Source organism: Emydura macquarii, unplaced genomic scaffold (assembly GCF_026122565.2).
Source record: "Emydura macquarii macquarii isolate MOO-44397 ecotype Brisbane River unplaced genomic scaffold, CSIRO-AGI_Emac_v2 contig_2676, whole genome shotgun sequence".
NCBI classification, from domain to species: Eukaryota; Metazoa; Chordata; order Testudines; family Chelidae; genus Emydura; species Emydura macquarii.
In genome coordinates, this window is record NW_027132813.1 from 24,518,064 (window position 1) to 24,542,609 (window position 24,546).

At 35.6% G+C, this 24,546-nt stretch overlaps 1 protein-coding gene across 1 annotated transcript in view; it reads right to left on the minus strand.

Annotated features, from left to right (window-relative positions):
* Positions 1-24,546, minus strand: part of LRPPRC (leucine rich pentatricopeptide repeat containing) — a 155,128-nt gene that overhangs the window by 111,455 nt on the left and 19,127 nt on the right. Inside the window, exons 3-14 of the mRNA XM_067565070.1 lie at positions 19,881-20,003; positions 18,881-19,002; positions 18,739-18,797; positions 17,782-17,868; positions 17,078-17,204; positions 15,714-15,858; positions 14,685-14,842; positions 14,237-14,342; positions 14,032-14,139; positions 6,205-6,323; positions 5,460-5,553; positions 1,780-1,849 (exon numbers count right to left, since the gene is read on the minus strand). Coding sequence (XP_067421171.1) covers positions 1,780-1,849; positions 5,460-5,553; positions 6,205-6,323; positions 14,032-14,139; positions 14,237-14,342; positions 14,685-14,842; positions 15,714-15,858; positions 17,078-17,204; positions 17,782-17,868; positions 18,739-18,797; positions 18,881-19,002; positions 19,881-20,003 — 1,318 coding nt within the window. The remainder of the gene's footprint in view (positions 1-1,779; positions 1,850-5,459; positions 5,554-6,204; positions 6,324-14,031; positions 14,140-14,236; positions 14,343-14,684; positions 14,843-15,713; positions 15,859-17,077; positions 17,205-17,781; positions 17,869-18,738; positions 18,798-18,880; positions 19,003-19,880; positions 20,004-24,546) is intronic.

Genomic DNA, 24,546 nt, shown 5'->3' on the forward strand with positions numbered 1-24,546 from the left:
TGGATGGGGCACTGTAGTAGTACCTATTTGGCTCACAACAGTGCTTGTAAATCTTCACTAAATAAGCAGTGACATTATAAAGTACAGCAGAACCCTGTTTATCTGACCCTCCATTATCCAGCTCCCCACATTAACTGAACAACAAGGACTCCAGGTGATTATCTCCTGTGGCCACTAGATGGTGATGCAGCATCGCATTTTCCCGTTCTCCAGATTATCCAGATTTTAATTATCCGATCTGGCTCTAGTCCCAACTAGATCGGATAAACGGGGTTTTGCTATAATCAGGCCCATCATTTACACAGGGCTTTACAAACACAAATTAAGACAAACTCCTGACCCAAAGGGCTTACAAATGGACAAACATACTGGAGAACAATTAACATAAAAGACGGAGTACACTACTAGCTTATTTCACAAGAGACTTTTATGATGAGGTTAATGGTCACTGCCTTCAAAGCCGCAGGTTTTGAGGAAGAGGTGAGTGGCCAGAGAGAGAAATTCTTTCCTCCACAAAAACCAGGTCTTAAAATTGTGGGTGAACCTTTGCAAATGTGAGATTAGAACAGATTCTCTGAATTTGAGATACCAGTTTAAACAGACAGACAACCCCCACACCCAACCAAAAAAACCAAACATATAAAACAGCTTCCATTTTGAGACATCGAGCCTCTTTCTACACGGCACTTGCCCGATGTTCCACCTCAAATGGTGCAGATCAGAAACCCAGCAATGGTTCCATCTACTGTTGGATGAATTTGTCCTTTACCCACTCCCAAGAATCAAGCCTCCTCTTCCATTCAAATAAAGTTTAAAAGGGGAAAAATATATTAGTCTGCTGTCTAACAAGATTTCGATGCAATTTCTTATTTCCAGAGTACAAAGACAGAGAACAAAATAAAGTAATAACACATTTCTTCATAAGATGGGCTAAGTTGCTTGAAAAGAAAAGGAATACTAAAAATTAGCATATTATTTCAACAGCACACCATATAAACACTTAGCATTCATATACTGCTTTTATTTTGTAGAATTAAGAGTATTTTACAAATGTAGCAAAGATAATTATCCCCATACTGCAGATGGGGAGACAAGGCACGCAGAGGATAAGTTACACAGCAAATCAAAGCAAGAACTGGGAAAAGAACCCAACTCTCCTTACTCCCATTCTAGTGCTCAAGCCACTGGATCATGCTGCCTTCCACCTAAATAACTGTGAGTAACAGCCTAACAGTTCTGCCTTCATAAACCATAGACACTAATAAAGCACACAAGATACCCAACATTTTTAGCTCATGTTCTGCAGTTTGAAAAAAAAAATTTTCTTCTATTATATTAAGCCATGATTTCATCAAGTTTAAAACTCATGATTTCCTCCCACCAAAGCAAGTAAATGGTACAGAAGACTATAAACCCTCCTTTGCTCCTACACACACCTATACTTTCCATTACAGTACCACCAGAAATGCAAAAGTGACTAGAAATAAAATAGCAAGATTCATGGTCTCAGGTCAATTTTACACTCTTCCAGCATCATACAACTAGCTGTTATTGCTACTGGGCTGAGGACTATAGGGGACTACAGCAATGCTAGTCAGTTTAATGGATGGAGATGTAGAGAGAGGGGCAGGAGTGCTCTGGACTTTTTGACCTCTTGATGGAAATCAATTTTTGTTAAGTTTTTAGACTTAACCACAGGAAAAGATTACATGAGGGTGGGGGAAAGATGAGACCAGTTACAGATAGAAAAAAAGTAAAGTTCACTTTATGAAAACTTACCTTTTAAAGCCCAAAATGAGAGCGCCTTTAAATTTATACAAATTCACAGCGGGCATATGTGGTGATGACACTGTAAATACAAAGATATAGAAGAATATGTATTCTTTAAAAAAAAAAAAAAAAAACAGTTGTTCAATTACACCAAAACCTAATGGAAGTAACACTTTTTCTGTATCTAGTAAATGTTAATTATCTTTATAAATCACAAGAAACACAGAAATTGCCATACACTTAATCCAAAACTGAGGACCATCTAGTCCAGTATCCTATCCCTGGCAGTGGCAAGTACTAGACAGTAAGAATCCTGCAGTAGGCAGATGTGGGATAATCCGTCCTCCACATTAGATCTCATCCTAGTGTCTAAAAGTAAGCGATTGGTCTAAGCCCTGAAAAGCAGTAGGTTTAAGACCCCATCCATCTTTTTCTTGTTATGGCAGTTATTTGACAACTCTGGATATTCTTGTTATCCATACAAACATTCAATCCCTTCAGAATCTTTTTAAGTTTTCAGACTCATTATCCTGGGGCAATGAGTTCTATGGTCTCATTACATGTTATCTGAAAAGGGTATTTCTGTTTGAATTACAGTTTTGAATTTACTACCTTTTATTTGAATTTGCCATCTTTTCAGAGACCTCTACTATTCCATAAATGACAGTGAGATTCAACTCAGTTAATGCTAATGATTTTACATGTTAGTCCTATGCACAAAATAATGTAGGGGAGATAAGACATAAGTGTTATAGAAGTTAGCACCCTTGTGAAAAACATGCAATCCGATTCAGGAACTACTTAAAAAAATGGATTGTGGCATTCGTCACAAAAGAGAACACAAGAGTCAGGGGAAACAGCTTGAGAGCCAGTAAATTTTAAACAATTGTTTCAGGTCCTGAAATATGCTTGGCAAATTTTGCTGGATCTACAATCACATTTTCTTATTTTCTAAAATGTCTCTCTCTCCACTGTTCCTGAGCAAATTACCCACAAACAAAGAAACTAAATAACTATACAGGAAAACAGTGAAACTTATTATCTCTCAAGTGCCTTCCAATTAACTAAGTAAATCAACAGAATGTGACAGAAAAAATACTTTTGCTTTAATAACCTTCAGTGGTAACAATCTTAAGTGTTACTTTCAGCAATATGGGTTGAAACATTAAAGGAAAATTGTGAAATTAAATATCCCTTTAAGATAATTCACAATTCTAGTTTATTCCCTATAATCCCTTGTTTTCAGGGTCCTTAGTTGAGCACTCCTGCATTTCAATCTACCTTCCAGAACGCTGACTCCCACTCGAACATAACACCCCTGCAATCACTGAACAGCAGTGGTACACTTAGGCTTCATGTGAAGTAAGTCCAGTTTTCCACTGCATGATGTTTTATATGCTGCTTTTTATAACCTATTCAAATGATGTAAGGTTAATATTAAAATGGACTTAACCCCAGGAAAAGGCTGAATGCATCAATGCTTCAGTGAGGGATATGGTGTCAACAGCAGGAGGGTTAGATGGTGTAGGAGAATATGCGAAAACAGGAATGCTGACTCAGGCAGAAATTACACACACACACACACACACACACACACACACACAAACTGAAATGTCTGTTTAGTTTTGAAGATAACCTTTGAAGTTCATTTTACAAAATCCCCAAGCAAAACATTTTTCCAGTGAAATATTAAAGTTTCTGTTCATAAAAAGACCAGCATAAAACATCTCAGTATGCTCAGCTGCTGCAGACAATTGGCAACCTGGTTTCCTTAGCAACAAACAAGTCTGAGAAAATCAAAAGAAGCTGACAATGAAGTGGAATGGAATGATAAAGGGAAAAATAGCTCATCTATGCTGCTTTATGCACCTAGATTCCTCAGCTGATGCTTCACAGTTTTCATCTTGTCAGTAACAGAGATCTATATATTATAGGGGATAAGAAGCAGAATCGATAGACCTTGATAGCAGCCAACATTAATTCTTCACCTCCACTGACTGCACTGGTGAGACAATCAAACTTTTTTCCCCGGTACACATGCATTAAGAAATTTATATTGTTTACGATCTTTCTGTGTCTTATTATTTTCTAGGTGCTAATGAGATTAACTGGTAAACATTGGGCCTGCACTAATTTTACAAAAGTACTTTCTTTCTAAATTAATGTTTGTAAGGTAAACATTTGCATGCTTTCTTCAATTACAAACCTTAATCTATGAAATACTACTGGAAAAGATAGTTGCTGATTTAATAAATGCATCTCTGGCTAAATAATGTACTATTTAAGACTACATCAAGAGTGACAGTACAAAGCCATTGTTACTAGATATACCAAAAGCTGATCACTCTAGCCAAAGTCAAAATATTAAGGACATTTTAGTTTTGCTTCTACAAGTAACAGAAACATTGCTGGAAATGAAACATTTAGTAGGAGGTACCGTTGTTCCAGCCAGACACCACTACTCTGTTGACTGAAATAACAGCTAAGCACTATGTTTTGAATGATGTTATTGATTGGACTAACAGGAACAAAAGATAGAAGAATTCAGAGTGAATTTTATAGAATTAATAATTGTTTGAGAGTTAATTAAGTAAGTACCATAAATAATCAGGTTAGCAATGTTGCAACTATATCAGCATTACACATTAAATAAATAAACAAAACATTATCAAGTTTTAATTTCATAAGGACATTGGTTAAAAACATAATTAATACCAAATTAGATTTTTAAAAAAGGTTTAAAACCTTTGATTTACTTTTCACTAATTATATGTTTTACACATTAGATAATGAAAACAGACTATTATGTTCCACTTTTAATTCTCCTAAGTTTCTAGCCAATTTTACTTTCAATTTTTCATATAGCTGCACAACTCTGCAGGGTATAGGCTGTAAACTGCAGAAGGATGTTTGCTTTCAAATTTTCCATTTGAATTCAAAATAAATCAGAAATTTTTCTATCTTGTTTTATAAATCTCTAAATTGGAGCCAAATCTGCCCTATCAGTGTTCCCTGTAAGTGAGGTATTAAACCTTAGTTTTACTCAATCTATGTGTTGGAGTGAAATATTTAAATAGTATAATAGACAAATTAAAGAAAACTATTTGGGTCCCAATCCTGCAAAGACTTAAGCACATGCCAAGTTATAAATAAAAGTAATCCCACTGATTTTAATTTAATAAAATGCATGTGTTAATCTTGGCAGGATTAGGGCCTTTTGAGTATTGAAAGGTCTTCTGACAAAAATCAGATCATTAAAAAAAAAACTTAACTTGCGCTACTGTAAAGCGAGGGCTTGCTTATCCCATCAGCTGTACACGTGTGGAGGCACCTAAAATGAACCTAAATACCAATTTACCATCTTTGTACTGCATTTATAATATTTTTAAAATAAATGTAATATGAATGAATAAAAAACATGTATGCAAAGCCATTGGGGCATGTTCATATTTAAAAAGTAGTTTATAACAAATGAAAAAACCTGTTGGCCAAAACTGGCAGCTTCAGAAAACATCGTTGGGATCTTTTTGACGAATGCCATAACGCTCCCATACAGTACCCACTTCACAATAACCCCAATCATTATTTAAATCATTCTTAAAATTCATGTTTGAATATTTACAAACACATCAACCTAAATACTCCATGCATCTGTTTAAAAAAAATCTAAATACATTGAAGATACTTACAAAATGATAAAACATTTTCCAGTCTTCCAAATATTGCTTCATATCTTAATTCTGCAGCAGAGAGTTCTTCAATTTCAAATGGACAGCCACTTTCCTATAAATACAGATAATTACACATACACACCCTCAGTATTTTTAAACACTGCCCTCCCCATGTCTCTATTTAACAATTTCCCCTTTCTACAAATACTTTAGGGCACCAAATTGTAGACACCATTCTTCTTGTCAGGAGGACTGAATGAAAAGCAATCAAAAAGCCCATCAGTGCTACTAATTAGCTGGCCAGAAGAGTAACTGTTGACCACTAAAAGGTACAATCCCTCTACATAGGCCAAGCATGCACCATCAATAACAGGAAAGAAAATTACTGGAAAAAGGGACTAGAACCCCCTAGATTTCTGCATAAATGGAAAAAAATACAATAAAGCTACTGAATCAGGTACATGGTAATACTTAAAAATTTTCATTTCCAAAAATGGAAAATTGCATTACAGAAAAACATCACATGCTATGGAGAGTTTAAAACCCTGTTTGGGAGGAGCGGAAAAGGTGGGTAAATAATGGCTTTAATAAACTTTAAAAAAAAAAAAAAAAAATGAATAGCTCAAACTATTAATGGACTTGTCTGTGAGACAACTGCATGCCTCAGAACACCACTGGAGTCAATGAGAATCCTACACACACAGGAGCTGCAGAATTGGGCCATAACATAGCAATATATAAAAAGTAAATAATTTAAACTCACCTGTAGCAGAGCACGAAAATTCGAAAAGTTATCAACATTTGTCAAAACATAGTTTGTGTATGTTTCCGTATTAGGTTCCACCCCCAGTTCATGCATGGTTTTCAGAATCTCAATAGTACCTAAAGAAGCAATATAAGGAAGTGTATAGAATGCTGAACAATTTCAGGTAACTAAAAGCTCAATTCTTTATATAAAAGGCAAGATATAAACATTAACTTTCCATGCTTATTCAGGAATTTCCCCCCCCCCCCAGTTCCTGCTGTGCAGAAGCTGGGTGTTTGTTTTTTTACCTTCAATAATCAAGTTCTTAATTCTGAAATCAAAAATAGACCAACCATTCTTATGCCTATCATGTTCCAAAGTAAACTGACAAAGACTGAAAACTCTTAGTTCACCCTGAAAATGTGGTGTTAGAAAAAGCATTTTTTGGTTAGTGAAATTTAGCTGCTTCATTGAGATTATAATTAAATAACTAGCACCTATACCTAGAGATGAGAGGCCAGCCCAGAACTGGGTGGCTCCATTTATTATTTTGCTTCATTATAAATATTTTAAGACCATACACTGAAGATGCCCATATGTGTGTGCTGAATACAGAAACTATTTCAATTCACAAAAATAAATGCATATAGGCAGTTTCAAGACAAATCTGTGATCAACATATATTAAGAAAAACACTCAGCTTTGGGCCTTGACCCCAACTCTACTGCTAAGGTCCAAGCTTTCAAAACAGGTATCTGACCTTGCATCAGGCTGAATAAATATTTACGTGTGCAAATTGGGTGCATAGGCATCCTAGTGAGTTGGCCTAGTTTGTAGATGGATAATGGGCCCAATTTTGCAAAGTGCCAAGTTCCCGCAACACCCACTAAAATCACTCTGCACTTGTATTAGGCTCTCACAGCACCTCATAAGATCAGGTCCTAAATTTTCAGCTTAGAGATTTATTTGAAAATGTATCAATGATACCAACCCGCACTAAATATAGTAAAAAGTAAATTTTAAGAAGTAACATTAAATATTTTATTAAAATTGATCACACAGCTTTAACACCAATACAACAACTTTTCTATTTCTAAATAGAAAGAAATACTGCTCGTATTATACAAACATTAATAAAAATAAAAACTGATGTTATACCATTTAATTTTGAAATCTTCATCACATTCAACATTTATTCTAAAAGAGGGCATTTTAGTGCTTTAATGGCTTCTCTCTCAAATTTGCAAGAACTTCCTGATTTTCATTATATCAGGTCTGATTAGTTAACTCTGCATTCATGTCACAAGCTATACAGGTACTGGAATTCTTGCTGGCAAAAAATGATTTGTCAGATGCTGCAAGACACCAGTTCCAAGTAGCATATGTTCTTTTCAACATGCCTCTCATTTGTTACTTTAAAAATGTAAAGTTTCCTAAAGTCTCTGTCTTTGCCCCGGAGTGCCACCTATGGAAAAGTGACACTTCCATGAATATTTTATGCAGTGCACTATAGTGCAAATAATCAAATGTGATTTCCCTTTGAGCACTTAAATATACATGCAGGCAAGTCACACTAAATTAAAGTCGCATCATCTGCTCAAGTTTGCCTTAAACAAAACTCTGATTTTGTCTGAGAATCTGCAACATTATGAACAAAGAATTAATTATAGCAAATTTTGCTTGATACCTTTCAGATCTTGACAGCAACTTTCTATTTTATGATTACAAGATGTAGAAAATGTATTAAAAGCCCAGCTAATGTTACAATGGAACAGTCTTTCTAAAAAGTAAGAGTTTGGGTCAATATTACAAGAAATAGCTGTTTTCAACAGAAAGCTACATACTACAGTGATTTAGGTACACTAGCCACAGGACACTTGGATTCAAATTCTTACTTAGGTCAAAGTGAAAAAATGAGTTTGTTAGGCTCTCCCAAATCCATAGTAGACATCTGTCACAAAACCACCACTCAGTTTTGGCACAATTTTTGAGTAGAGACAAGGAAGTATAAGGATTAGAATAGGGTGCTGTACAGCAGGATTAAGGTTATATGGCAGAAAAGTGAGAGAAAAGCTTCCACAGTACCTGTTGCCCTATGTCTGGTTGCTGTTAATTGTATTAATACTCAGTCTCATGAAGTTCTCCCCATTCCCCCTCCCTGCACCAATTTTTAAAAGTCCACAATATACCCCATCTTCCCCATTTCTGAAAATGAAGGTTAGGTTATTCATTTGTTTTCTTTAAAAGCTTTCATCTTCAACATTGGCACAGCAAAAAACAGAAAACCACTAATTTATCATCACAAAAGAGATCCACGGTTTCACATATTTTAAAGTTTTGTTCAATGACACACAACAGCTTTATTACTTAGTTATTGATTAATGTTTTTTCAGTATTAAGTTACAAGATACTGTCATCTCCTGTAACACTGTAAAATGTGTAAATCAAAAGAAAATACATTAAAAACAGCATTTCTGCATCTTATGGCTTATGGCTTTAGAATTTCTTTGGACATCACAAGGATATCTCTGCTCCTCATCCTTTTATCTTTCACACCTAAACAATAGGCAAAGAAACAAGCAAAAAAAGAGCCAACACACACAAAAGCAATCATGTGTGTTTAATAAGATAGAAATTGGCTAACACAAACAAGTCATTTTATTGTGTTCTCCCAAAAGAAGTCTTTTACAGTGAACACGTTCTTAGTAAAGAAGCTTGTGTATGAGTGTTTTACATATCATGTGTAAGGAACATTTGTTAAGTAAGAAGTCACTATGTTCTTAGTTTTCTGACTGAGTTTCTTAAACGGATAACTTTTATTAAGAGACAGAGCAAAAAAAAATTTAGAAGGATGATGTCATGTCAAATTTTGCCCAAAAATTTAGATTTTATTTTAAAAAAGTAAAAAGTCTAGAACATTTCTTGATTTTGCTAAATTCCACATGTCCTTTTTTTTTTTTAAATCCCTTTACTACTTACAATTTCTCTTACTATTTTTGTGGTACTTGAGAATGTGAAAAAATTACAAGAAACTTACTATAAATAAAAGTGAAAACAAGTTAGTTGGTTTTAATTTCCCAAGTTCAGAAAAATGCAAAAAGTTAGACAGCCTATAAAGTGAACGGCAAATTAGTTTACAGATCGTTCGTTTTTTAATAATCCAAGCACATAATCCTGAAAAAAGTTACACATTCACTTAACTTTAAACGTGAGTAGTTCCACTGAAGTCAACAGGACTTCTCACAGTTAAGCACTTGCATAAGTATTTGAAGAATGAGGTAACTTGAACCTCACATAATAAAAAGTGAGTATGGGTTTTTTTTTTTAAATATTCAGTTGAGATTTTAAATATTTCACTATTGAAAATGGATGTTATAATTGAAAATTAATGTATTTAAAATATAACAAATTTGAATGTATATGTTTTTATTTAAGACACAGTACACATTTACATTGCAATCAAACTCTGTGAAATATAGCAAGTTATCAATATTTCTGTTAATTATTTTGAAGTACCCAAAAGCATGCTAGACCATTCCACCCCCCTACCTCAGGACTGGCCTTTGAATAGACCTCTTAAATAGACCTCTGAAACACAATTTACATACATCAACTGCATAATATTTTGTGTAGAAACAATGCATAAAAGTCCATCAGGCTTAATCCTGGCAAGTCTGATTCTTCGGCAAAAGTCTGGTGGGTTTTAACAATCCCAAGTGAAGCACAATGAATGTTATTAAACAAAAATTCCAGCACACTTTAGGAGATATCCTAATAATTATTTCTAATTATTGGTGGATGTAGGGAGGAAATCACAATAAATAATCAAGAAAAAATGTTTTATTAAGAATTAATATTAAACAGGAAACTATTCAACATATGCACAACCCATTGCAGAAGATTAACTGAACCAACTTTTAGCCATTAAAAAAGCTTGCTCTCTATTATGTTGAGGATTTGCTTTACACTATTCTGAAAGTGCCCCCCCTTCCCCATTTACTAATGGGATTTTTCAAGCTTTATTTTGGAAAATCAACCCCATTTGGATACAGCATTAAAACGGCAGCACCCACAAGAAATAACCCTGTGTGGAGATTCTGGAACAGTGAAAAGTAAAACATTTTAACTATCCCCTTTTTTTTTTAAGCATACTCTCTAGACAAAATTGTTCCTTGGTCCCACATAGCTGTGCAGAGGAGTAACACCTCTCTGTGCCTGATCATATAGGGCTCTTCAACTCCTGTGTTCAGACACTGGATGTGCAGCTTCCACTCTCTCCCTAACTCATATGCTTGAGCAGGAGAGGAACAGGGAGTGGAAAGAGCCACAGCTTGTGGTCCCATCCACACATCTGCCTCAAACCAGCTCTTATCTACTGAGGGACAGATTCTGCCACTTATTCTCACACTGAGCAGTACCTTATTTCCTCTAGTAGTCCCTTTGAAATCAGTGTAACTTTTTGCTGAGTTAGGTACAATTCTGGATGAGTAAGGGCAGCTGAAACTGGATTTAAGTATTTATTTAATTCATATATCAAATATTGTAGTGTTCCTTTGAATTTTCAGTTTGATAGATGAAGTTAATATTCAGGTAAATGGTACAATGCTGCTAAGTGTACAGTCAAAATTTGACCTTAACAATGCATTCAAAAATATTTCTATTGGAGTAATGTACCTAAGGACAACACTTGGACAAATATTTTAATTTAGTATTTTCAACTTTTCTTGGGGAACACCATTACCCACCTCAGGGAAACCAAAAAATGTAAACTTGCATTTGGCTTATTTATTGAGCTTTTTATATTGGGTCAATGTGAAAAATGAAAAAATTCTCTTAGAAAAGGGAACCTTGCATATTATACTGTACTTTGTAAGTAACTGTTGATGTGATACTGCAGTGTTCTATAAAAAACAAAAACAAAAAGCACAGCTAAATATTTTTAAAAATAAGCTTAAAGAAAGTGGCTAAATGATGCTAAGCAAAAACCTAAAACATACCTATACAACTTTTAAGGTGATCAAATCATCACCCAAAACTGCCTTCCACTTCCAAACATATTTTACTATATGGTCTATTGACAAAATGTTCCCCAATGCTCTTAATGTTTGCAGCCCTGATACATTTTGTTATTTTCTTAACATTCACAGTATATCCTCTTCCTTCAAAAAATCTAACTTTGCATTTACTTGAATATGGGAAAATATGAAAATAAAAAACGTCAACTTGCTTTTAGTGTTATCAGCACACAAAATAAAAACGTGTCTAATTTTTAATGGATACCTTTAACAAAATTGTAGAAATCTGCTCCTCGCTCTTCTATCCAGACAACTATCTATACAGCATATTCAATCATCTATCCACTCTAGTTTTATATGACTCAAGCCACAGCACTTCCCTCTTTCTTTGGAAGACTAATCCGTAGAATAAATATGTCAGCAATAAAAAGTTCTCCCCAACATTTACTTTTTATTTCCCTTGTACCAGTTATAACCCCTTGGGCCAGCCTACATAATTCCTTTCATTCTTTGGCATGTACGCCCTTCAAATACCAATAGGCGGTTATAATACACACCCTCCTCTTACTCCTCCAGGTCATTTAACCTCCCTCTGAAAGTCCATCCTTTCAACATTTCAATATTTTTTGCATCTTCTCCAAATTCTGTTAAATTTGTTAATACTTTTCTGGTATAGCTAGATGCCCAGAAGTGTAAGCAGTATGCCACATGTGGAGAAAGGAACCATCATCAACTCTTTGGTCTGAGATGTGATCCTCTATCTTACCCACCTTTATTTGATAATCCCTATTATTTTTTGCTGGTAGGAAACAATGAGAACTCAGCTAATTTACTGTCCCCACTGTCACCTTTAAGTTCTTCTCACCGCTACCACTTTCCCTATTATCCATCACTAATGAATATATGTATTTTTTTTCTGATTATTTTTCCTCACATATAAAAATGCAAGCTAATATAATGTTGAATCTCTCTTTTATCCCCCCTGAAATATGAATGCAGGGAAGGTTTCACATGGCAAAGGGCAAGAACCTTTATTACACCTATCTGCAGCAAATATTTATACTGATGATTCAGTGGTGAAGGGAATGCTCAAAAATCTTCCTTTAATTTGAAGTTTAGCTTTAAGAGCTGTGAGTTTGCTCACACACTGGCTGTTGTAGGTGTACGTACGTACACACACACACACACCCACCCACCCACCCGGAACCATTACACCAGAGAACTCATAACTGTGAAGGACCAGATGCTAGTCTGGATGCACAAAATAACTCTGTGAATGCACAGTACTACGACAGGACCAAACAAAAAGTTATCCTCTGATGCCTTTGTGGGCAGAAAAGGCAAGACTTCATTCTGAGGCTGACTATCAGTTCTTATTGACAGCCAAATAAAAGTATTGCAGACTTCTGAAGACTCTACAATTCCAAATTAAGCCAATCTCTGTCTCTAGCAGATAGCTCAGATCACAAAAAGTTACTCTTCTCACAACCATTAGGTACAACAACCTTTAGCTCTAGAAGTATGCAAAGCCTTTGCAATACAGAAGACTTCTAGAATATTTTGCTGTTGTGTAGGTAGAGCCAAGTTTTCGACGATGCAACAAAGCAGTATTAACAGGTTGAAATACACATGTACATAAGTACGGATGACAGTTTTGAGCAGGAGTAACTCTGTTCAGTAGGGTCCAAGAGTTCTGCATTCTTGAAAAACTTTACAGCATTCAGAAAGTGTGCGCCAGAAGACAACTTGCCATGTGCTCTAGCACCAGCATGCAGCTAAAGAGTTAATAAAAACTGAATATTGTTTTCATAAAGGCTTTTCTAAAAAGGATTGAGACACTTTTATAGCCAGAAACAATTAGGGAATACTTGTTTCAGCATTTCTTCCAAACTGGAATGTGACTGTATATTTAAAATAAAATTGCAATATGAACAGTCTACTAAAAGCACTTTTTTTTTGTTTGTGCATTTTGTTTGTCACCCAATGTCACACTAACAACTCTGCATCTCATTCTAAAGCACATTATACTGTGAGATAAGATGAAAAAGACAGTTTTTTGTTTCCCCAAGGGGGAAGTACTTCTGTTAAAAGCATCTTTTTATGAGACCACTCTTTCTGAATTACCAATAACGCAAACCAAAGAATTAGATACTGTACTCTAAAATTTAATATTTGTTCAATTCTTATTCATATACTATAGACATCCCCATGTGGGGAAAGTGTGCTAAATGCTTAAGCCTACTTAAGAATCCAAAAGATTGAACATTTCTGTCCTTCAATCAGTATGCTGTCAGGTCACGATCACTCATTCAGCAAAGGAAGTCTTCCTGCATATCTTATTATTGTAAGTTAGCTCACATTTAACTTATCATTGAATAAAAATTAAAAAAACTGGTCCAAAAAGAAAGATTCAGCTTTTCACAGTCACAGCGAGTCATCATATAACCTTACTTTTAAAAGGCTTCCTCTACTTCCATAGGTCTCAATAAGTCTCTTCAAGAGTAAAAGATCAAAGAACTACTGTATGGGATACAGAGCAGCAGAGAACTTTTGCAAAGCCAGGAATCCAAAAGGTTAAAAATCCCATGCAAATAGTGTTTTGCAATCTGCTTTCTATCAAAACTGATTTCTATATTTAAACTAAGAAAACTGTGGTACAATTAAATCGGAAAAGCACTTCTGAATAAATCATAGAAATGTTTGTGATGGTAAGAATTGCATATCCCCAGGTCTCCACTCACCTTCAAGCACATTGCTAAACAGGATTAAAATGTCAATCCGTTCATTAAGCTATAAATAAGGCAACAGAAATGTGGATCAGAAAGCTAACCTTGAACATTTTTCTCCTTTTGGTACCCAACAAGCAGTGGCCAGAAATAGTGAGGTCTGAGAGGCAAGCCTTCCTCTTTCATAGTCTTCACCAGGTCAATTGCCAAACCTGAAAACATCCATAAGGTAAATGATTATTAATAAGACAACAACAGAACTGTTTAAATAAACTGATGTTTAAAATAAGCAAATAAATAGTTAGGTACCTGTTTTCTTATACATCAAAGCACAATACAAAGTAAACTGGAGGGGAGTTGAGTGCATATTGGCTTCTTTTAACTCATTACAGAACTGTTTCAGTTTGCTCAAGGGCTAGAAAGAAATTTAAAAATTAATTTATTATAATAATAAATTGTAATGAACACTTAATGCTTCTCAATTTTTAAACCATTTTTAGCAATTAAAGAAAAGATCCTTCTTATACCCATAGAGTAGGTATTACAGACACCAACAAGCATTTTTGCTCATAAACATTCCACTTACTGTGTAAATTGGTAGGTGAAATATTAAAGTGATTACCCTAATGCATTCCATCTTTACTCTTTAACTGTAAGTGCATGAACAAAACTACAATTTCCACATTTTCATTAACTTCCTTAAGCTCACAAACCATATCTTCTTCTTACCAGACTTTAAAGGTAACATCCTGCATACCTTATCTGTAATTACACAGTGTTGTAAGAAGAAGTCACCATAATCTATACTGCTTTCACTCTGATTTTCAGATGGGAAGCTAGGAAATGCTTTGAGAACTTGGAAAGCTGTGTCTTCCAAATCTTGAGTTATCAAATTCAGACATAGATTCATTGCATCTAGAGAATAATAAAAACACCAAAGACAATATTTATTAAGAGCTTGGAACAATTTATTTTGGCATTAGATTATAAAAGAAATAATCAAAGAACATTTTAATAATAATTACAAAGCAAATTAGCATGGCCCCTGACTTTGTATCTATGGAAGGAAAGCAGAAATTGTTGTACAAGCATCTTATAACATAGCTTGTTTGTGAGACTAACTGCTACAGAACTCAGATTTGAAATGAAATCTTTCTCATAGTGCTGTATAAACTGTAAATAATCTCCTTTATTACAGAAAGACCCACGACAAATATATCAGAAGTATCGTCTTCATAGTGGGCCAAATACTATAATTGAAAGACAAATCTTTCAGACAGGCTAGTGGGAAAAGAAGCATCTTCAGCAGCCTGCATATACAAATTGGTATAACATATTCAAAATTGCCTGCAACCATTGTTACAGAAACTCATATTCAATGTCTGCCACAACAAAAATGACAAAATATTTTTCTTGAAGAAAAATGCCAGATTACCAAGGATATAAGGGCAAGTAGTAAAACTTTAGAAGTTTGTGATGCACATACAAAAAAGTTTATCAAAAATGCTTATATCTGTTTTTAAATTCTGAAAACCCTGAGGTTTAAAACATGACTCAGACTAATCCACATCTGCTATCTTTAGAAAATAAAATTAAGCAACACAAAGCATTATTTTGCCTCAGTAGGATTTCACAAAGCCTCATACACAATATCATACTAAGTGACAAATCGTTTTCTTCTGTTGCAACCAACAGAAAATGCATTCCTTCTTAATCTTGAACAACAGTACTATTCCAAAGCACAGTTACAGTAACCAGATTTTAGACACATGACTGAAAGCACTACCTGGAATATATCGCCTATCACATCTCATCCGAGACAGAATATCTTGGACATACTGAGGATATCCAGCCTTAGCAAGGCTAAAAATAACCTGCATCAAATCCTTGTCCAAAAAATAACTTTCCATGTTCTCAACCTTTTCCAGGGTCTGTAAGTAAAAACCACAAACCTGAGAGTAAGTGTAAGGTTAATGAAAAGCCTACACTTCGCAAACACAGTACATTAAAAAACCCAAAAATATTTACACTTAAGTACCACTTACATTTGCTATTTATTTTCTAAATACAAGCACAGATGCAGTTTCTGTTCCACAGCTTAAATTCTAAAGAGACAGATGGGAGGGAAGGGGGAAGGGAGAGAAAGGGATACAATATACAATGATGATCAGATTCTGACACCCTTCTTCCTGCTCAGTAATATCTTATGCCAGGAGTACTGCCCATTAGTTTCAAATGTGACTACTTACGGCATAAACTATTACTGAAAAAAGGACTAAAGAATCTGGCCCGAAGTGATAAGAGTGATGACACATGTACCTTATTAGCTGTTTGTTTGTTTCGGGGAGGGGGAGGGAGGGGACGGTGTGGAGTGAAGAGTTGTTTGTTTCTGTGGTTTAAATTGAACAAATTGAACTCCTCTCCCTAAAGCCCCACCTTCATGTCAGTCCCCTCCATTTTCCCTGACATCAAGTCCCTAGCCTTACATTAAGTGTCCTTACTCCTCTTCTTCTACACAAGGAAACATTTATTTATTGACCTTGAGACAAGTAGATAACAAAGGCCTGGTTTCTGCAAAGGAGCTCCACGTGGGTGGAGCTCTACACCAGGACATAACCTCTACTGAAATCAGCAGGGCTCCTCATGGGCACTGAAGTTTGACTCCATGGAACTCTGATAAAAATCGGGGTCTTTGTGGCAAAAACTGACTGATTTCAATGGGAGCAAGATCAGGTCCTAAAAAGGTTCTTTTTCTATTGATGAAAATAAAACACTGTGCAATATGTGTTTCATCTTCCTTTCAAATAATTATATTTATGATGAGACTGAATGAATCAGCAAGCATTATTCACCATTTCTACATATGTAATGAAAGGAGCCTATCAAAAGATAAAATAGAGTTTTATAAAATGTGTAATGCTGGCAAGACAGGATTCAATTAATTAAACAAACAATTATTCAGGTGAAAAAAATTCTCCTTAATTATTGCTGATCACTAGGGAATTATTTGAGAAAGACCAACTGGTATTTTTATATGTAAGGAAAAAAAGGAATTCCAGTATCGAATCAGCAAATATTGAACAGATCATTCAATCCATTTTAAACAAAATAATTTTAGGAAAAGCATTACTATGCATGAAATATTAATACCTGTTTAATGTTGTTAATGTCACCCTTCTCAGCATATGCATTCAGCAATGCTAAGTAGGTGTCTGGACCAGGCTCAATTCCTGCATCCCTCATCACTGAAAGGATATTTTCTGCATTTGTCATATCGCTATAGATTTAAAAAAGAAAAAGGTTCAATGGCTTTAATTACAATTATCCAATATAACATTAGCCATAATTTTGGGGTGGTTTTTTTTCCCCCCTCCAATATTTTAGATAAAGCCCAAGGCAAAATCTAGATTAAAAATTGACCTTTTACTTCTCAGTATTAAGTTAATAGATGAAAATGTCTAAGTCATAAATACAGAGACATTTAAACAGAAAACACATTGACCAATGATTCACATAATCTAGAACAGTGAGTTTTACTTCAATAGAGAAGAAATATTTGAAATGCGGCCAACTACTTCTGATCATAATAACTGAAACAATCATCTCTCTTAAAATTAAGTTTACTGAAGATACTGGTAAATGGGTTTCCTCTCATCAGTCCCAATGCCCCATATTACCAGAATATAAATTTATATTCGTTCTGGAAATAGACCCTTTATATGCAGTTATTCAAAATTATTATAGTTGCCCCCCATTTTGCAGCAAATGTATGTGATTTATGCAGCTGAATCAGCTAATTATTATAGGGTAAGAAGAGAAGTATTTAAAAATAAACAACTCAGGTATATTGTTACCCAGTTCTTGCATGGCCTGTCACAAGGCTACTGAATACTGTCTCAGTGATTGGAAGTTCTTTGGTCTTCATAAATCCAAGAATCTTGCTGCAAGATACAAAATAATCATTGCAGTTATATTTGCCTTATATAAAAATTGGTGAACTACTGTTGTGCTGCACACTAAGCACTATATCATCAGGCAAAACACAGAAAGATATGTTTGAATGATCACATTTTGCGATGTGGCACATGTTAATAATTTAAGCAATTTTGTTACTCCTGAAATATTGTATCTTATGTCGTTCCCAGCGTTGTTGTACACCTGTGGGTCCCAGAATATTTGGGGGAGAACGGGGGGTGAGGTACTATCTTTTATCAGACCAGCTTTTGTTGATGAAAGCACTCTGTGTAGCTCGGAAGTTTGTCTGTTTTACCAACAGAAGTTCCAATAAAAGATCTTACTTCACCTACCTTTTCTCTAATGTATCTTAGTAATTTAAAAGATGAACAGAATTTTTGTAGTATCAGTTATGAGTTTTATTGGCTAGCTCCCACTCCCATATTTGTACATTCCTCTTGTGTCCAGCAATCACATTGTCACAACTTACCAATGGCAGTTCCTTCTGGAATTTAAAAAAACCCCCAAAAACACCTCACATTATATGGATTAGCAAACAACAAGCATTATAATATATGCTCTTTCCCCAGTTGCTGAGCACTTTTCCTGCATGTTAATACCTCTTCCTTCATAATCTCACATTCTTTGTACATGAGCCAAAAATTGACAAGACAATCTACTACTTCCACAACACGTTTGAGTAAACACACTAAACTGGAACATCACCTACTTGACTCCTCTTTGCTCAAAAATTTAATAAATTAAAGTAGGTTTTATATTAATGGGGGGGAGAGGGAGATGAGAAGCAAATATATTTAAATAACTTGCAGCAAAAAATGTTACGTGCAAAGTAATACCTGGCACCTTCAATATCGCCCTCATTGCAATATGCAGCAATCAATCTCTGGTATGTAACCTGTGAAAGAAAAGAAAAAATTAGTCTGGATTTATTCAATAGTAGCATTAGAAGGGGAGAGGATGTAATCAAGTAGTACCTACTCGATTGGGCTGCACATTAGCTTCTTCCATTTTGGACAAGAATTCAGTTGGAGAAAATTTATGTTCATTCTGAAGGTAGACTTTAAGCAAAGCATTATAATGACTTGCATCATACACTGCACCTAAACAAGATGTTACAAACAGAGTGATTGAAATAAAGCAGCCTGTTTTACGATCAAAGTTAAGTATCTTTAAAAGTTACATGAAAATTAGTTGGATTTCTTTATATATCAACTTTATTATACATCAAATGACAAATTATGTACAAACAGATCAATTCATTTCACCCACCTCTGTGGTGTAAGTGGAAACTGACAGTGCAGAGTAACTCTATGAAGTGTGCAGTTCTTTATAATTAAAATGTTAAACGTACAGAAACATCACTGTTCTTCTGTGTATTATTCTGCATTCTACACATGAACTGCTAAATTTTGAAAAAAAATAATGTGGCTTCCTTCAACCACTTCCCAACAACATCTTTTAAGAACATGGTATCACCATTTCTTCCAGAAGACGGACATCAATGGATAAATTGTCGTTCTAATGGTTATCAGATAGTCTCGTCTAAAATTGCCATTTGGCTACATATAGCTTTTAACACTAAAACACTGGGACTGCCAGATGTTGAGGCAAATAAAATAATTTAGCAATATAAGATTCAGTGTTTACGATATTAAAGAGCTAGAATCTGTCACAACAACAACATACAAAACCAACTATTGATATAAGAAAGAAAAAAATACCCTCAGGTTTATTGTTAGCACCCCTAGATGTCAGTATAACCCTCAGAATGGCAAACAGGTCTCTAGCCTCAAAAAACCTGGGTGGTAAATATATAGTTATATTTGCCAATGTCTAAAGAAAAATCCCTGCAGCAAAACATAATTCCGTATTTAACGTAACTAAAATGCATTCAACTTTTTGTTACCAAGAAAGCAAGTAGACTATACACAATAATATCTATATGCTTTATTATAGTAAAAAATATGAACAGACATACCCAAATTTTGCAACTTGTCCCATATATTGTGGGCTAACTCTGTTCTTTCACATGATGGGACCTCAGGCAACAAGGAACCACAACTTCGCAACAGAAGCAAGGCCTGGTTACTCCCTATATGCCCTGCAATAAAACAAACACTGTACTTACAGAACCAATACAAGTCAAACGAAAATGTTCATTGCAAAAAATATACAAAAGCAACTATATGTAACAAGAGTGAAAGTCATATGCAGGATCCTCTGGGTAAAAAATTTAAAAAGAAGAATGAGTACATTCCACTGTTCCTCTGTCCCTTGATCTATATAAAAAGAGAGAAAATACCCCCCAAAATTTTGTATTTATAATCTATCATATTTTTTAAACACAATGGTTATTTCCAAAATTGGCTGCCTAAAGCGAGGCTCCTAAATCCGTATTTAGACTCCTAAATAAGCATAACCACTTTTGCCCCAAAATCTTAAAATATAAATCTTTCCTTTTCAGTGGCTTTTGCATAATGTGTTGGTTCAATATTTTTTCTAGTGAACAAGTATCCATACCATGAAACGTCCACCACCCCTGCTGACACTCATGTTTCCATTCTCAAAAGAGGCCAACAACTGAATGAGAATGAAGACAATTATCCACCAACTTCTAAAAGGGATCACACCAAATCAGGGTTCAGGTTTATAGACAAAGCAACATGGATGGAGAACCTCACTACAGAGTTTCCCCCACTTTAGACATTTTCTTCATAGAGAGGATTTCATTTTTTTTTTTGGCAGTAATAATCTAGTACCTTACATTAGCACTAAATTCAATTGGGGGGGGGGGGGGGAGGAGGAGAGAGATCTATAACCTTATTGAGTCTGCCTTTCCATTTATTCAACTTGTAATTTTGTTGCTATATTATTGTTAAAACAACTGTTAACCTCCAATTTTTGTTCATAAAGCAAAATGACTAAAGTTTAAAGCTGTATAAAGTAAAGATGCTGACAAATATGCATTCTCGTTCACTAATCATTCATCTGAATGCCTTATGCCACACTAAACGCTGCTATTATGAATTGTAAAGTGAAGATTTAAGGGGAAATCTTAAATGTAAGTCAAACATATGTACAACTAATAAATTTTATAAAGCTGCAATAAATTAAATCTAGAACCTAAAAATCTTGACAGTATACTTTTGAAATACACACATGCAACTTTTTTCACAATTTCATTTTTTGTTAAACAAGACTTTAGGAAAAATTAGGTGACCGATTTCATAATTATACCGAAAAATAATGATTTCCAGCAGAATGCAAGGATGCTGAACAGTTACCAACTCAACCATCTAGCAATTTCCAGTAATGTAAGATACACAAGTCCATCAGATTAGCTACTGCACTGAATTCTTCCATCCATACATCCACAAGCATTGCTACATCATCTCATTTTATGCTGCTGATGGAGAAAAAACTTTTGGACAAATATTTTTGAGACGTGGCTGGAGAATATTAGTAAGATACTTCAGATTGAATTGACTTCATACTAACTTGAACAACCTATACATCCCGAGATAATTACCACTTGATTTTCACTCTCAGCATCCATTTGTCACACCATAGAGTTATTATCTTGTTAACAAGATTATTCAAGTATCTAAATATGAATTTGGTGATTACTCTGTACATTGGTCCTCAACCTATTTACCATTGCGAGCCGCATATGCAGCTCTCTCTCTGTTATGTGGGCCGCATCCAAATATATACACCACCTGCATGACCCTGAGGATGTCACACTGGCCACAGTTGTGTGCTGATTGGGACACAAGTGATCCACAGGCTGAGAACCACTGGTCTATGGTTTGCAGAAGGAGGCCTGTGACAAGGTCTACCTCTAGAGGGAGTTCCTCAAACTCTAATACTCAGCCCGTGGTACTCAAGAAAAACAACAAAAACCTGTCTGGCTTTCTTGGGCCTCCCCCCGGAGGACAAATTGGGGCAAGCTGCAGTAGGGCCCCTACAGGGGAGAGACTAGGAGGGGGAGGAGGGTACAATGCACTCAGGACTTTACAAGCAAACACACTGCGAACTCTAGTTTTACAAGAAATCTTGAAGTCTTTTTGAAAAGATAAAGTAGATGGACTACTCCTGGGACAGAGTAAGTGTTGTACTAGAGCATAAGACGCAGAAAACAACAAAGGAGATACAATATTTGCTGTTTCTGATGAGCTGGGTTTTTTGGTGTGCTGGGTTGTGTTGTGGTTTTGTTTGTTTTTTAAGACTGTCAAACAGAAGCAGGCCTCTGCTCTTGACATTGACAAGAATAGGCAAATTCCTGAGCTAGGTACATAACCCACAAAACTGCCACCAATGCTTTATAATTTAAATTAGTCACCATTAAGTATGTATAGGACTGTAAAAAAGGAAGTATAAAAATAGAATAAAATAACTACAAAGTAAAAGAATTAATCCCTAGCAGCATAAGAAGAAATCCCTTTTAGATGGATGGAGTCTAAATCCAAACTTTGAGAGATTTAAAAAAACAAAACAAGTGCTCATGTATGCAAGATGCTACACCAATAATGTCTGCAAAAAATGTTTACAGGAAAGGAACACTAATGCAGACAAGCTATTCACAGGTAGGAAAGGAGAACAGAGAACCAAGAGAGCTGGGAAGGGGAAGAACGGCAAAGAGGGAACTAGACTTGTTTAGTCTGCAAAAGAGTCAAGAATTAGGGGGTGATTTGATAGCAGCCTTTAACTACCTGAAAGGGGGTTCCAGGGAGGATGGAGCTAGGCTGTTCTCAGTGGTAGTAGATGACAGAACAAGGAACAACGGTCTCAAGTTGCAGTGGGGGAGGTCTAGGTTGGATATTAGGAAAATGTTTTTCACTAGGAAGGTGGCGAAGAATTGGAATGGGTTACCTCGGGAGGTGGTGGAATCTTCATCTTTAGAGGTTTTTAAGCTGCGGCTTGACAAAGCCCTGGCTGAGATGATTTAGCTGAGGTTAGTCCTGCTTTGAGCAGGGGACTGGACTAGATGACCTCCTGAGGTCCCTTCTAACTCTATGATTCTAAGTGAGGAGAAAAAGGGAAACAATGTGAGAATGAAAGTCCACTATTAATAAAATCAGAAATGTGAACTGGAAAGATAAGACAAGAAAGAGAAGGCAGGCATAAATCAAAACACAGGAGAAGAAAGATAATGCACCATCCCAACAACCAGGTGGAGATGTCTTACATTGGTGCAAATCTTGACTTACACCTTACCCAGTTTCAAATCCATCTACTCTTTTACAAAACCTGGGGCAAACTGCTCCAATGCAATTCAAATGTAAACAAGCCAAGCTATTCTTTCTATAAGAGAAGGAATATCTTTGAAGCCACAGGACGAAAAATGCAAGCTTAAAGATATTAGCAATGGGAATTTATATACAGAAACAAGCTAAAACCCTCAGTTTGTATCTGTAATTAATCTGTTCATTAGTATAATTAATCAAGGACCAAAAAGGAATAACCTGTGATTGAGCTCAAGGACCAAAAATCTTTGGCTGAAAAACAGTACTCTTCTAGTAGGGAAGGTCTTTCTTGATAAGGCTGTCTCTGACCATAAGCTTGCATGAATGATAGGCAGGATCCTGTTTCCACTGACATCAAGAAGAATTCTGCATTGACTTCAACTGAGAGTAGGACAGAAGCCAATGATAATCACTGAGTTCTTGAGAGAACTGAAAAACTGGTTCCTAAACTGGTCGAGCCACACCCCTAAGTATGTTAACAGTTATCTGCAAAACTATGTACAGTTAACTGCAGATGTGTGTTTGATGTCCTCAAAAACATACTGTGGGATATTCAACAATGAAATCAGTTTAACTTTAAAGGAAAATGAAATAACACCCACTGTCCCTGCCCAACACTACTAAGTAAAAAATCTTCCAGTTCCTACCTTCCTAAGTATCTCAGTATGTATCACCTGGATGACATAAGATTCTAAATCTCTATCTATTATCTCAAAGAATACTGTATTCTAGCTCTCTTTTTTAGCAAACTAGACAGCATCAGGAGACTTCTGGGAAAGGAGGATGAAGAAAACTTTTGAAACTTCACTGTTTCGGGCATTCACCACATAATTAATCAGTTCACCTTCAGCAATAACCAGCATCTTAAAGATATAGTGTTGTTCCTTATAGCCAGAATTTTTACATGTGCTGTACAGAGGGGGGAAAAAAGAATCCCTGTTTCATGTTTATAACTAAGGATGCGATTTTGTCATAGATCCCATGACTTTCTGGGACCTCCAGACTTCTTCTGGGGCAGGGCTGAACAGCTGACTGGCAGCCATCCCTGGGACCACTGACAGCAGACGTGCGGCCAGCCCCAGCTCGCTGGAGCAGCAACTGGGGTTGGGTCAGCCCCCTTGGAGCTAGCGTAGCAGCAGTCAGCCCCAGCCGCAGAAGCAGAACTGGAGCAGCTGCAAGCCTTGGCAGCGTTCTGTATGTCCCTGATCCCCTCAGGTATTTTTAGTAGAAGTCAAGGATGGGTTGCAGGCTTCTGTGAATTTTTGTTTATTGTCCACGACCTATCCCTGATTTTTACTAAAAATATCTACGACAAATTCTTAACCTTATTTATAACCTAGCTTAGACATGATACAGTAAACGATGATGTTCAGCAAAGAGAAAGATGGCATGTTACTG